The 15,446-nt window shown below is 36.9% G+C and overlaps 1 protein-coding gene across 3 annotated transcripts in view; it reads left to right on the plus strand.

Annotated features, from left to right (window-relative positions):
- Nucleotides 1–15,446, plus strand: part of DYNC2H1 (dynein cytoplasmic 2 heavy chain 1) — a 384,528-nt gene that overhangs the window by 40,408 nt on the left and 328,674 nt on the right. For all 3 annotated transcript variants that reach the window (XM_037889977.2, XM_043529611.1, XM_043529618.1), the window contains 15 exons: nt 481–630; nt 1,590–1,795; nt 2,428–2,583; nt 2,675–2,789; nt 3,252–3,422; nt 3,601–3,983; nt 5,620–5,752; nt 5,838–5,955; nt 6,377–6,489; nt 6,592–6,711; nt 9,041–9,191; nt 10,050–10,252; nt 10,960–11,142; nt 11,381–11,563; nt 14,233–14,456. In XM_037889977.2, the coding sequence (XP_037745905.1) occupies nt 481–630; nt 1,590–1,795; nt 2,428–2,583; nt 2,675–2,789; nt 3,252–3,422; nt 3,601–3,983; nt 5,620–5,752; nt 5,838–5,955; nt 6,377–6,489; nt 6,592–6,711; nt 9,041–9,191; nt 10,050–10,252; nt 10,960–11,142; nt 11,381–11,563; nt 14,233–14,456 (2,609 nt within the window). The remainder of the gene's footprint in view (nt 1–480; nt 631–1,589; nt 1,796–2,427; nt 2,584–2,674; nt 2,790–3,251; nt 3,423–3,600; nt 3,984–5,619; nt 5,753–5,837; nt 5,956–6,376; nt 6,490–6,591; nt 6,712–9,040; nt 9,192–10,049; nt 10,253–10,959; nt 11,143–11,380; nt 11,564–14,232; nt 14,457–15,446) is intronic.

Genomic DNA, 15,446 nt, shown 5'->3' on the forward strand with positions numbered 1-15,446 from the left:
ACAGGGCATTTTGGGACATATTCACTGTCTTCTTTTACTTCAATTTTTTTGACTTTTGTAGTGTTACTTAATCATCATTTTTGTCATGATTTTTAACTTGATTGGGCTTTTTTAGTGTATGAAATAATAATCTCTGAAACAGTCAGGTGACTTAATTTTTCTCCTTATTTTCAGACTATAAATGCATTCTTCTTCTAATATATCAATAGATTTCCCATTTGTTCTCAACTTCTCTCCTCCTGCTTGCTGTTTTCATACATATATTAATTGCTCTGTATTGTCTCCCATATTTACCTTTGTCTAGTTTTACTTTGATATTAACAGATATTAAATATTAACAGAATTAAATATAAATATAAAAATATATATAAATATTCCTGATTAATTACCACTGTGTCTTTATTTAAACAAGTTTGCATAAAAATGCCACATTTTATTGAAATTTTTTCATACATGTATAAAATATCTTTTCAACTTTAGATTTTTCTCCAGTTTCAAGAAGCTGAAGATAAAAACAAGCTTTTGCGGACTGTGGCTGGTGGGGGTTTAGACACAATCAGCAACCTGAGAGCTATGTGGGATAAATTTGAATTAATGATGGAAAGTCATCAACTTATGATTAAGGAACAGGTGAGAATGAAGGTTTAGTAATTCACTCAAATGCACTGATCTCATTTTGAATTAGTTAGAAGACACATTTTTTTCTCCTGGATTAACCCCCCCACAAAGATATTGCAGTTTAGTATTGGCACCAAGGTTAATGGCATCAATGCGAGCCTTTATAGAAAGAACATCTAAACTGCTGGAAAGATTACTAGCATCAGGTGATACTGCTGTAGGCCCCGATCCTAAAATGATCTCTGTGCCCCTACAAAGTACCAGTGAAGTCAGCTAGGGTACTGTGCAGGTGCAGGAGCTCACTCTAGAATCACAACTATGTTAAATATCTCACCTCATGGGTTTCTTTTTATTAACTGAAATGAAAAGAATATACTAGTTTAAAAATGAACATTTGTCAACTTTACCATGTTACTACAAATTTTATTAATATTGTTGCATAATATTTGAAATTTTTCTGAAAATTTATGCTAAATATTATGTCCGCAATCCTGCAATGGACAATATGCAGGTGAATTGCTGGGGCTCAATGGGACCAATGCAGCCATAATAATTTTCCTGTGTGCTGCTGATTCCATGATTATCACCTATATTTTGAACCTGTAGATGATTTTAAAAATTATAATTATTGTTTATTTTTTACCACTAAGACCTGTAATAAAAAATGTGGGTATAAGGAAAAACTGTTTATCAGACCAAGATAGCTGATAAACTAGTGAGGAACAGATGTAAATATTATATGTAACTACAGTGGCTGTAAAATGATATAATACAAGATCAGGAAATGCATATCCATACCAGATTCTCTTACATTTTGAAATATTTTAAGGGGAAGAGTAAAAAAAATAGTACTCCTTTTTGAAAACAAGTTAAAAGGTTGTTGGTTATTTTGATCTTGATTAGGTATAACTTTGTAGATATAAATTACTGAAGGAATACATTTTATTTTTTTAAACTCTTTTGGTTTGTAGATTGAAGTGATGAAAGGAAATGTGATGTCACGTGTTAATGTGTATCTTCAAGAACTAGAAAAGTTTAAAGCTCGTTGGGATCAACTAAAGCCCAGCGATGATATCATTGAAACAGGCCATCAGGATATGCTTGAGAAAAGTGCTCAGACCATAAAGGAAAAGAAAATTGAGTTCGATGAACTTGAAGCCACAAAGAAAAAACTGATGTATGTATATTTCTTTGTATATAGCATGTTATTTTATGGACGTTCTGCAGTAAATCATGCAGCTGCAGCTCTTTGGTGGGTCAGAAAATATTAACTAATAGTTAACTAAAAATGAACACAAAAGATAATTTAGTAAATCCTATTTTAATTATATTTCAATGTATCGTTTAATCTTCAGGGATTTACTTCATTGTTTTATATAACTTGACTCTTCTGAACTGACGCTTGTGAAGTGCAAGTTTCTGAAAATCTATTAAGCTTTGAAACAACTGAATTTATGCACTAAATGGCATGTAATTCCATATAGGATACTACTTATAGAGAAAAACAATTAAAGATAATTTATTTTCCTTTAAGTTTTTGGGAGACAAATTAGTACTGTTTTCTTAATACAAAGGAATGAAAAAATATGGAGAAGAAAGCTGTGAATGCTAGGGAAGTCCATTGCATATGATAATTGTCTCATATGCTACATTTTTTTCTGCTTGGGGAATGCAAGATAATGTGTTCTGCTGGACAGTGAAGTCAATGGACTTACTCACATGGGTAAAGTTAAGCATGTATGACAGCATGTCCAGGATCATAGCTTCAATATGCAATATTATAACAATGCAATGATCTTTTTTATTCAGCGAGGACTGCCATCATTTTGAATTAGAAGAACCTGATTTCTCTTTGGCAAAAGCTGTATGTAGAGATATTGAGAGCTGTGCAGAAGTATGGGCACTATATGAAGAGTTTCATCAAGGTTTTCAGGAAAAAGCCAAAGAAGACTGGATTACTTTTAGGTCTGATTTTGTTTCTAAACTTTTATGCATGGTTATTGGTTATTGCAGTACTGTGTTATTGTGCTCTTTTTAAAATTTGATTTTTGTACAGGAGTAAGACTTACCTGTTTGAGGAATTCTTGTTGAACTGGCATGACAAGCTGAGGAAGATGGAAGAACACACTGTAATGACTGTGAAGTTGCAAAGAGAAGTGGACAAATACAAAGTAAGATCCTCATTATACAAGGGGAAATCAAAGCAAAATGCTTTCTGGTATTACTGGGTAATATGCTTCACTCTGTATATTTACATGGAGGTCTGTTTGTGTATTAAAGTGAGCCTTAAGGATATTTTGTGTTCAGCAAAATATCTCCTGCAACTATTTTTAAGTGTATCACTCATTTCAAAGTACATTTGAGCTACTTCCAGTGAACAGGACAATCATTACAGTTTTTTTCAATGTGTTTGAGACACATTTAGTAATAAAACAACCTTAATGGCATAATACCAAATATTAAAATTAGTATATTGAAAATACAAAGCAGATCTCAATTTAAATGTATTTATTTTCAATACATAGTGGGAAAAATATATTTTTGTTATGTTTTGACAGTATATAGCAGTAGAACTGAATAGATATAGTTATTGTAAAAACTTGGTATATTCCAATTTGCATTATTTTCCATAGATGACACTTCCTGTCCTGAAATATGTTAGAGGAGAACACCTGTCTCCAGATCATTGGCTGGACCTCTTTCGTCTTCTTGGTCTCCCTAGAGGCACTAGTCTAGAGAATTTGTTATTTGGAGATCTACTCAAAGTGGCAGATGTAATTGTAGAAAAAGCAGCAGCACTTAAGGTATGAATTATTTCACAAGTAATGCTATTCATTTTTTATACCATATGTTCTATAAGTTTTTATTCCTTTTTGGAAACTGAAGTTGTGTATTTTTCTAGTAAAACTGTTTTCCTCTGCTCATTTATATGTTTTCTATTATATAAGTAGTAATTTTTTTTTGTTTTATATTTTAAAATAGGATTTGAATAGTCGGGCGCAAGGTGAAGTCACAATCAGAGAGGCCTTACGTGAGCTTGAGCTCTGGGGTGTTGGAGCAGTCTTTACATTAACAGATTATGAAGACAGCCAGAGCAGGACTATCAAACTAATTAAAGACTGGAAAGACATAGTTAACCAGGTTGGAGATAATCGCTGTCTTCTTCAGTCCCTAAAGGACTCTCCATATTACAAAGGCTTTGAGGATAAAGTGTCTATCTGGGAAAAAAAACTTGCTGAGTTGGATGAATACCTGCAGAATTTAAACCAGATTCAAAGGAAGTGGGTGTATTTGGAACCCATTTTTGGTCGTGGAGCTCTACCCAAAGAGCAGGCACGCTTTAACAGAGTTGACGAAGACTTCAGGTCAGAGTTATTAAATGCAACTTTATTTTTGTCAAGGTTCCTTCCCCACTCTGAACTCTGGGGTACAGATGTGGGGACCTGCATGAAAACCCCCTAAGCTTATTTTTACCAGCTTAGGTTAAAACTTCCCCAAGATACAAACTATTTTCCTTTTTCCCTTGGACTTTATTGCTGCCACCACCAAGCGTCTAACAGATATATATAACGGGGAAAGAGCCTGCTTGGAAACATCTTTCCCCCAAAAATCCTCCCCAAACCCTATACCCCCTTTCCTGGGGAAGCCTTGATAAAAATCCTCACCAATTTGCATAGGTGAACACAGAATCAAACCCTTGGATCTTAAGAACAATGAAAAAGCAATCAGGTTCTTAAAAGAAGAATTTTAATAGAAGAAAAAGTAAGAGAATCACCTCTGTAAAATCAGGATGGTAAATACCTTACAGGGCAATCAGATTCAAAACATAGAGAATCCCTCTAGACAAAACCTTAAGTTACAAAAAGACACAAAAACAGGAATCTACATTCCATTCAGCACAGCTTATTTTCTCAGCCATTTAAACAAAACAGAATCTAATGCATATCTAGCTAGATTACTTACTAAATTCTAAGACTCTATTCCTGTTCTGTTCCCGGCAAAAGCATCATACAGGCAGAGAGAGCCTTTATTTCTCCCTGCCCCCAGCTTTGAAAATATCTTGTCTCCTGATTGGTCATTTTGGTCATGTGCCAGCGAGGTTATCCTAGCTTCTTAACCCTTTACAGGTGAAAGGGTTTTTCCTCTGGCCAGGAGGGATTTTAAAGGTGTTTACCCTTCCCTTTATATTTATGACAATTTTGTATAACGTCCTTTGCACAGCTGTAAGCCAAGATTCAAAGTGAATTAATGCAAAACAAACAGGACATACAGGGAGATGAAGGCATGCATAAGGATTTCAGCAAAGGTTGCATTGAGGCAATGGTATAGAAAGAATTAGTGTTGGAAAAGGAATGATGAGAAGATTTATTGATACGGGATATGTGGGAAGAGAATAAAGGTTCTGAGTTAAAAATGATGGCCAAGGTTATGAACAATGCAGGCAAATAGAAGGTCTTATTTGAGAAAGGAAGTAGAGGAGATGTTGGATTTTGAAAAAAGATTTTTTGACGAAGAGAAGCAATTCTCTTTCCAAAAATATTACACCGAAGGAATTTGAGATGAAACAACTTTACTTGATCAAGACATGCAGAGAGGATTAACAGGGAGTAGTTTTTAGAGGTGTCCAAAGATACACACAAATGAGTTTCTTTAGTTTAGATATGGTAGTTGAGCTTAAAAATAGAGCTGAAATGACAGAGATGGAGGCACTTAGAAGAAAAAATGGTCAAAATTTTAACTTAATGGGACTTCTTGGATAGAGGGGTCTTGAAGTAAAGGAAGAGTCATGATCAGAAACAGTATGATAGGCGTAGATCTAGCTAATGTTTAACTGGAAGAAATTTGACATAAATGTTGCAATTTTTACATTCAGATATTGACTGCTGAATATTTAATATTACTTATCTGTCTCTTGAGTTTTAATCAGATGTTTAAAAGAGATATATTTGGACAAAGTGCAGTGGTAGATTTACAAACAATTAAGGTTATATTTTTTTAAAGATCCATAATGGTAGATATCAAGAGGGACAATAGAATAACATCACTGAATGCTCGGACAGGAATGAGGAATGCGTTGATTACCATACTTGACCAGCTTCAGAGATGTCAAAAATCCTTGAATGAATTTCTGGAGGTACAACTTCTTATCTTAATATATAATTTTATAAAAAGGCAATACTTCAGTGCTTAAAACAACAATTCTTTTTTTTTTTAAACAGGAAAAGCGTTCAGCATTCCCTAGATTCTATTTCATTGGAGACGATGATTTATTAGAAATCTTGGGACAGTCCACTAATCCTTCAGTAATTCAGTCTCACCTTAAGAAACTTTTTGCTGGTAAACTAAATTAGTATTTTCATAATGCATTAGTCATCATTTGCAAAATGTATTTATTCAGAAGTACAGTCATTTGACGCTGAAGAACCTATTCTAGAAATTGTTTCTTTACTTTCTGTTACCATAACATAGCTTAGAAAAGGAAAATGTTTTTGATATTTCATCATTTATTTGGCAAAAAAAGAAAAAAATATTTCAAAATATCTCTAACTTTTGAGGGACTTTTTATCTTCATATATTTAATTATCATAAATATTGTATTATATGTACAAAAATAATTGATTTAACTTTTTTGACTGTTTCCTAAGTAACTGCTTTTTCAAGAAACAAGTGTTTAAGAATTCTACATTAAATCATCTAGATTGTATTTAATCACTTGCTGAGCTTAATTATGGAGATATTGTTATTTTCTGATTAACAGGCATTAATAGTGTCAGCTTTGATGGGGACTTTAAAAACATAATTGCAATGAAATCTTTAGAAGGAGAAGTTGTGCCTTTTAAAAATAAAATTCTTCTGTCAAATGATGTTGAGGTAAGAGAACCAGGTCCAAATATATTACCAGCAATTGTGGTAAATATGTTTGCTATATGATTTGTGATTTTTTTTCCCTCCCCTTTATATTTTATTTGCCAGGTTTGGTTAAATCGTTTGGCTTTGGAGATGAAGGACACATTGAAACAATTATTGCTTGACTGTGTTACTGCTGGAAGACGTTCACAAGGTTCAATTGATCCATCACTCTTTCCTTCCCAGGTAGTGGGTGACACAATCTCATCTTGATTTAGTCTCTGCATTGAAATATAATGAACTCAATTTCTGAATGATCCTAAGGACAGGTCTGCTTTGGAAGTATATACAGACTTAAAAAATCAGTTGATTTGCTGTATGCCTTGATTTTAGGTAGATAGAAATTACTCAGAATGTGCAATGTTATAAGCATCTGTAGAATAGAACTCTTTGCTCACTTGGGAGATTGATTCGGTGCCCATTTAAATCAACGGGAGTCTTTCCACTGATTTCAATTGATGTTGAATCAGGTCCCTGGCTAATCAGTGATGCAGAAACTGTTTCCTGCTATTGATTCAAAACACCATTATTAGAATAGTATTTGAAGTTCATGCATAACTTGGGTAGAAAATGCTAGTGAAAGAGAATGTACTAATGACAGGTTGAAGAAAAATATAATATAAACACTAGCTAACACTGTTAATCTGAATTTATATTGCTTGAACCAATCCTGACTTAATAAATATTTGCAAATAATATATACATTTTTTTAAATGTAAAAATCATAGACACAGAGAGTTATTATCAATATGACCCTAAGAATGTATATTCATTCAGACTAACCTTTTGTAATGATTTAGGCTGTGATCCTGCTGACTGATATGTGTGGGCAGATCCTTGTGTCCATGTGAAACCCCATTGATGTTAATGGGGTCCATATGGGTGCAGCGAGCTGCCTGTATTGGCTTTTTAGTTGAAATAAATCTTCCCTTCATCTGGGTAAACCATTGCAATCTTCTGCCTTCCTTCATCATGCTGAGAGTATGGGAGTGCTGTGCTCCACGGCCTGCCCCTCTCCTTATGTCACTGGTGTTTAACTTTTTCTGCTTTACCTGAATCACATAGCTAAAGCAAAGAGTGGAATTTTGATGAGAAGAGAGTTCCTATTCCGTTTAACTTATGGAAGTGGAACCTGTAGTTCAGCATGTGTTATGTGTGAATCCATTACAGCTCATGTTTCTCAAATGCGGCCACTGTGGCCTCATGCGGCCACCAGGGGCTTTTCTTCCGGCCACAGCCTCCTGGGCTGTGATGGGGTGGGAGAGGGAAAGTAGCTCCCCCTCCCCTTTCCTGTTGCTCCTGGATGGACTGCCTTGGTGTTGGTTGCCGGGGCCACCAGCAGGGGTTTGGCCCTGCCCCTCTCTGGAGTCACTTGGGGCACAACGCTGTAGGAGCAGGCAGCCAGTGAGTTCCCCACCTTCCCAGTGGAGAAGTGGGCTCAGGCTTCAGGTTTCAGCCCTGGGGTAGCAGGGCACCAAGCTCTAGCCTCAGGGCTTCAGGCTACAGCCCTCCATTGTCTCCCCCAGCCTCTCACCCCCATCTCCCCTGGCTCCCATTGCCTCCCCTGACCCTCCATCCAGGGCTTAATTTGTTCCCAGGCTTGGCAGGGCGGAGTAAGTCTGCTGTGAAAAGTGATACCTGTATGTTTGTTAATATCACTTTTGACAACAGACTTACTAGCTAGCAATAAATAAATTACAATGATTTGGACATGTATATGTGCATATTTATTTGGCTTTCCTAAAGCTAATTAAGTATTTTAGGAAAAAGTGTGAGAGTGGCCGCCAGCAAGAGTTGGTGGCCGCACTCTGAGGCCACCAAAAAATTTGTCCTGAGAAACCCCATGCTTTTAGTCGAGGAAATGCCTGGTTTAATACCCAGTTTTGGCCAAGATACTGATTCTCTGTTCTTCTGATTATTACTGAGCTCCTCACCCTGGGCACGTGTTTCAGAGGGCATTGAAGTTCGGTGTGAATAAGGGGAAAATATTGTAGTGGCAGTGAGTAGCTCTCTTTAGCCTCTGGCGTATTTTTTGGGAGTGGAATCGAAGGGAAGGAAGGAAAGAGATAGACATTCAGATTTACAAAGTATTAGTGAAATTGGTGAAACAAATCCATATTGCTTCCTACTCATGAACAGTTTTTCAGTACTGTGCAGATCTCCCTTAAGCAACGAGTTTGGCTGAAATGTCACAACTCAGACAATAGGCTGCTATAGTGAACGTACAGTAATCGTAATATAGCACCGAAGGCAATAGCTATACTAAATTATTTTGCAGCTGTTTGTTACATTTTAGTAAGTTTTAAATACAATTATATTTGCTCTTGGGGGCACCTTTAGAGTAACTATGTTTTTTTTTTAAGGGATAGTGGAGTATTGGCATGATAAAATTTAATACACTAAAAAGATTTATTTAAACAGTAAGCTTTCATGAGAATTTATAAATGAGTTGAAAATCTTTTGTCCTTTTTGGTTACCTATTTCTAAAACTTTACTTTATTCTTTCTGTCAATAGATTCTTTCCTTGGCAGAACAAATTCAGTTCACTGAAGATGTTGAAACTGCTATCAAAGAGCATAACCTGCAGCAGATAGAGTTAGAACTTATGGCTAAACTGGAACATTATACCAGCATAGATACTAGTATGGAAGATCCAGGGAGAGCAGGTATGAAAAATGATCGTAAGTGTATAATTCCTTAAAATAAATTTAAGATGCTAAGCAATCCATTCCTCTGAGCTAGAAATGATATTGAGTGACCTACCAGTAATGGCCAGGTTTGGGATATTTAATATTTTCACAGTGAATGTCCTTTCTTTTTCAGGTGTTCATTCTATATTTAACATTATTAGGTAGTTTGAATCTGTTTCCTTTTCAATTTTTATCCATTTCCTTTATCTTGATGTTTTTGTTATTTAATATATTTACTAACAATTTGTCATTACAAAATCTGGTTCTATATCATTGTCTTCATCTACTGATCTCTGACGTTATGTTTCACTGGAACTGGCCAGATATTATTGGATAGACATGGTACCATGTCTACACATTCTCTATAAATCCAGGTGTTTTTTTTTCCCCTTAGACTATGATGTTTGATTGGATTTTGGAGTTATTTCTTGACTTAAATATAACATTACAAGCCTATAAAATACCAATATGATGTGCAGATTATAATGTGTACTGTCCATCAATCCTTATCTTTGTGCATCTGGTCACTGCTGAATTCTAGATTAAAGTGTATTGGCTGTTAAGCTTTTATCTAGTAACTATATCAACCTCTCATTTGTATGTTGATTGCTTTAGTTTTTTAGCTATTTCAAAAGGAGGCTGGATAGCCATCTGTTTTGTATGGTTTAGACCCAACAAATCCTACGTCTTGGTAGGGGGTTAGACTAGATGACCCTTGTGGTCCCGTCAAACCTTATGATTCTATGATTGTAAACAGCAACATAAACTACTTGAAAGTGGCTAAAGGACAATCTTCTTTATGGTGTTTTTGTGAATAATTGTATTTATTTACAGATTCTGGAATCCTTGAGCTCAAGCTTAAAGCACTGATTCTTGATATTATTCATAACATTGATGTGGTGAAGCAGCTAAATCAAGCCCAGATTAATAGTGTTGATGACTGGGCTTGGAAAAAACAACTCAGATTCTATCTTAAAGAACAAAAATGTTACATTCAAATGGTAGATGCTGAGCTCCAGTACACTTATGAATATCAGGTATGGGTTTTTTTAATTCTATTTTTGTTGGCTTTCAAATGTGTGTGGTGCTCAGCTTTCAGTTCCGGGATGCAGCTTTACCTCCACAGTTGCTTCCACCTGGCTTCCATTTTGTCAGTTGCCATTTTACGATGTTGTTTTGCAGAAAATATCGAAAAATGGTGTAGTAGTGTTTCTTCAATCTTGAGATGCTTCTTATCTCCAAATACCCACGATACTGAATTCTTGAGTGGATTTATACGGCTTTTATATTAAAGTGCAGAGCATAGTATGATTCTTACTTTCTCATTTATGTCAACGCTAGATAAAATGCCAAATGCGGACAAAATGATAACTTGAAAGAAATTTTGAGACGTATTTAAATTGAATAAAATGTTTTTTTAACAATATGGAACAAATTATGCTCTTGGGTATATGAGGGCAATGTTTGCTGAAGTCTATGAGAGAGAAAATGTAGCAGGTGTTTCCCTTTTTTGAGCCTCTATCTGTGGTTCATAAAGGATTGCATAACACTTCGGCAGTAGTTCTAACAGATTTTATGAATATAAATCAAAAAATTGAATGGCCCCCAGTGTAGTCCTCAAGCTTGGGCAGCTAGTAATCTGGAATTCTGTGTTATCTTTGTTATGTCCAAACTGAGTGAAATGCTAACTTATTGACCTTGTTTCTGTGTATTAATCCGTGCAATATATCTTTTGTTTCTACAGGGTAATTCCCCAAAACTTGTTTATACACCATTGACAGATAAGTGCTACTTAACTCTTACTCAGGCTATGAAGATGGGCCTCGGAGGAAATCCTTATGGCCCAGCTGGAACTGGAAAAACAGAATCAGTAAAGGCTTTGGGTGGACTTCTTGGAAGACAAGTTTTAGTTTTTAATTGTGATGAGGTGAATTAATGTACATATTTATATATTGTAGGAGATGAGTATCTATGCAATATGGATTTAAAGAACAATTTAAAAAAAACTTTTAGTGAAATTTAACAGAGTTTTTCATTTATAATCAAATAGAAACGTTAGGATCTTTGCAATGGCAATAAGACACCTCATAGCGGAACTAGGAAGAAAATCTTCATTGATTTCTTTCATGATATTTAACATATAAACAATGTTCTTTTATTTTAAGGGCATTGATGTGAAGTCGATGGGACGTATTTTTGTTGGTTTGGTGAAGTGTGGTGCCTGGGGATGTTTTGATGAGTTCAATAGGCTGGAGGAGGCAGTTTTGTCTGCAGTGTCCATGCAAATTCAGACAATTCAGCATGCTTTGAAGAAGCATAGACCTGTATGTGAACTGCTTGGCAAGGAGGTATAGAACAGCATTTTTTTTTGTTCTTGTTGAAAACTGTTCAGCTATTGTTACTAATATCAAGTGTCTTCTAAAAACCCTGTGAACCCTTGTATTATTAACAAGTATACCAGTTTTAGGTCCAGTATATAAATCCCACATACATAAAGAAGATCTTTGCCCAAAATTTCTAATATTATTTTATAGAGAGACAAGAAGGGTAATATCTTTTATTGGACCAACTTCTGTCGGTGAGTGAGACAAGCTTTTGAGCTACACAGAGCTCTTCTTCAGGTCTGGGAAAGGTACTTAGAATGTCACAGCTAAATACAACATTGAACAGATAGGTTAGCATAAGTAGTTAACATGTATTCTAAGCCAGGGTTTCTCAGCCTGTGTGTCTGGACCCAAAATTGGGTTGTCTGAATGTTTCAAAGGGTTGTGTGGCAGCTCCTATGGCTCCTGTCTGACAGGGCTAGGTGGGCTCGCCTCCCTGCTCCAAGCACTGCAACCTCTGGGGTCCCAGCACCACTCAGGTTTGGCCCAGCCCTCATGATGATGGAAGTCCAGGTAGGCCAAATTTGTATGAATGGCATTGCAATCGCATGAGCCGGGTCACAACTCCACTCACACAAATTTGGTCCAGTCAAGGGATGGGACCAAACTTGAGCAGCGCTGCAACCCCAGAGGTTGCAGTGCCTGGAGTGGAGAGCCAAGCCCAGTCAGCTCCACAGCACAGGAGCTGCAGGAGCTGCCGCTGTTAGCTGAGTGTGGGCAGGATCCAACCATAATCACCCAAGGCAGGGCTGTAACCAGAGTGAGTCAGTCACCCAGGGTGCAAACCCGTAGGGGGTGGCTCGGGTCAGCCCCAAGCGGTAGGGCTTGGTGAGGCCAGCCCGGCATTGCAGCGCTCAGAGAGGGAGCTCCACCTCCACCCTCTGACTCATCTTAGCGGGTCACCCAGCCTGTTTGGGTTTGGAAGCGCACCCAAGAAACCTGGGGGGGGGCATGTGACCCCACGTGATTTCCCCCCCGCCACGTATCACCTCTAGTTGGGGACGCAAATATGTTTGATTGCCCCAGGCACTAAAATGCCTAGTTTTGTCTCTGCCCCAAAGCCTCCACCACCAGACTATTTATTGGGTAATAACAGGCCATAAGAATTTACAAATGGGTCCTGAGCCCAAAAAGATGGAGAACCACTGTTCTAAGGGATCATTCAAGGTGAAATGCCCATTAACACCCCTGTAATCATAGGATAAATTATTGTAATAAGCCATGAATACAGTGTCTTTATTAAGACCATGATTTTTAATGTGTAGCAAAGTTATCAATTTAAGCTCCCAGGCTTGTCTTTTGAAAGTTTTCTTTCTTGAAACCTTTTGTGCAGGTTTTTTTTGAGAATGAAGACTGACAAGTCAGATATAGAGTGAATGCTTTATGAAGTCTGGCTTGTAGTTGTTTATATACCACACACAAACAAACAACGACAACCAAGACTCGATGGGAACCCCATCCTGAAAGAAATCTTTCCTGAATCCCCTCAAACAACCTCCTAGCCTCTCCTACCTCATCATCAGAATCAAGCTCCTCACAGACCAGGACACACCAACTCAAAGTGGCACCAGACCCTACCAGAATAACAGAAGCAAAACCTGCAGAGATATCTCCACTTCTACAATGATCAACAACCCCCACAACACACCTTTCAAGATCCATGGGTCCTACACATGCCTCATCCAGTGCACTAAATGCCCAAACAACAACTCTTGGTGGAACCAGACAGTCACTATGCTCTCAGATGAACTCACACAGGAAAATGATAAAAAGACAAAACACCATATCACTTGTGGGTAAGCACTCTTTCACAAAGCGATCACTCTGTATCTGACCTACCAGTCCTCATCCTCAAAAGAAACCTGCACATCACCATTAAAAGATGAGTCTGGGAGCTTCGATTCATAGCTTTGCTAGACACTAAAAATCATGATCTTAATAAAGACACTGGATTCATGGCTTATTACAACAGTTTGTAACCCACTAACCCTCCTTTTTGTCCTATGACTACTGGGATGTTAACAGGCCATTTCACCTTGAATGACCCCTTAGCACATAATCCATCTGTTTGATCATGTATTTAGCTGTGACACTCTGAGGGCTTGTCTACACAACCTGCTGGATCGGCGGGCAGCGATCGATTGAGTGGGGGGTCGATTTATCACGTCTAGACATGATAAATCAACCGCTGAGTGTTCTCCCGTTGACTCTGGTTCTCCACCAGAATGAGAAGTGTAAGCGGAGTTGACGAGAGAGCATGAGCTGTCGACTTACCGCAGTGAAGACACCACGGTAAGTAGATCTAAGTACATCGACTTTAGGTAACTATTCACGTACCTGAAGTTGCATATTGTAGATCAACCCCGTGCGGTAGTGTAGACAAACCCTGAGTAACTTTCCCAGACCTGAGGAAGAGCTCTTGAAAGCTTGTCTCTCTCAACCAACAGAAGTTGGTCCAATAAAAGATATAACCTCACCCACTGTATCTCTCTACTATCCTGGGACTGACATGGCGATACCACCACAGCATACAGTGGTATTTTATAGTGTTCTAAGTACATGAGTTATTTCATACCTAAGGACATAGAGATGAAAATATTATCTTTATGATAATATATTGATTTTAATGCCAGGTTGAAATGGATCACAATTCTGGAATTTTCATCACTATGAATCCTGCTGGAAAAGGTTATGGAGGAAGACAAAAACTGCCTGATAACCTCAAACAGCTTTTTAGGCCAGTTGCTATGACTCGTCCAGACAATGAACTCATTGCGGAAGTTATTCTATATTCAGAAGGTTTTAAAGATGCTAAAACACTTGGCAGAAAGTTGGTGGCTATTTTTAATCTAGCCAGGTAAGCACATTCTGTTCCATTAATCATATTTCTGTCCATATATATCTTTTGTCTTTTGTGATGTGTAGTACTTCCCCCTCATGTTATGTCACTGTACCTTCCTTCCATTTCAGTCCATTCAATACCAAACCTTGAGAAGATTGCTATAGAAATCTTTTAAACATTGTTCCTGTATGTTTACTGTGATTTTTATGAAATGGACACTCCAGAAATCACCCTCATAAAGCTATATACCATAAGCAACATAGAGCTGCTGTCTCATGCCTATAGTCTCCTTAAGGTGTTTTACATTGAACAAGAATATCTTGTATTTGAATGCTACCAAACACAGTTCTCCAAAATTAGTAATATGTAAATCTGTAAGAACAAAACATAGGTTGAATTTTATTGAGATGCACTGCTTTGTATGTAAGTAATGTAAGAATACAGGAACTCCATTTATAATCCCAAGATGGGAAAATACTGCTTTCTTAAGACCCTGACTGTTTCCTTCCTTTCTTTTGGCATCTTGAATATAAATGCAATTTTCTCTTTAATAGGTAATAAAAGTATTAAAATAAATATTTTTCAAGTTCATATATGATATTTTTATTAATTTGTCTCTGCCACACGCACACACTTTGCTTTGCTTTTTTCTTCTTCGTCTTCCCATTTGTTTGTCTGAATGGGAACACATGGTTATTTTCCTGAGTGTGCAGTGCCTCCATAAAAATCATGCACTTGTGATTTTTGGGGGAGTAGCTGACATCCAAATAACCACAGTTGCACTTTTTCATTTGTGTGCATATCGCAAAAACCAAGGGAAGGAACTATTAGAGGTCCTATTTTTAAAAAAAATATTATTATCATCTAGCTTTTGAAGAAACTGCTTCTCTGAAAGTTTGGAAACATGCAACTTCATGTGTATCTATCTCTGAAGTTCAAGAAAAATGGTACTGCATCTGGACATTATATTATTTTCTAATGGCTCTGATTTTCAGAAAAATGTAT

This window comes from Chelonia mydas, chromosome 1, assembly GCF_015237465.2.
Source record: "Chelonia mydas isolate rCheMyd1 chromosome 1, rCheMyd1.pri.v2, whole genome shotgun sequence".
Lineage (NCBI taxonomy): Eukaryota > Metazoa > Chordata > Testudines > Cheloniidae > Chelonia > Chelonia mydas.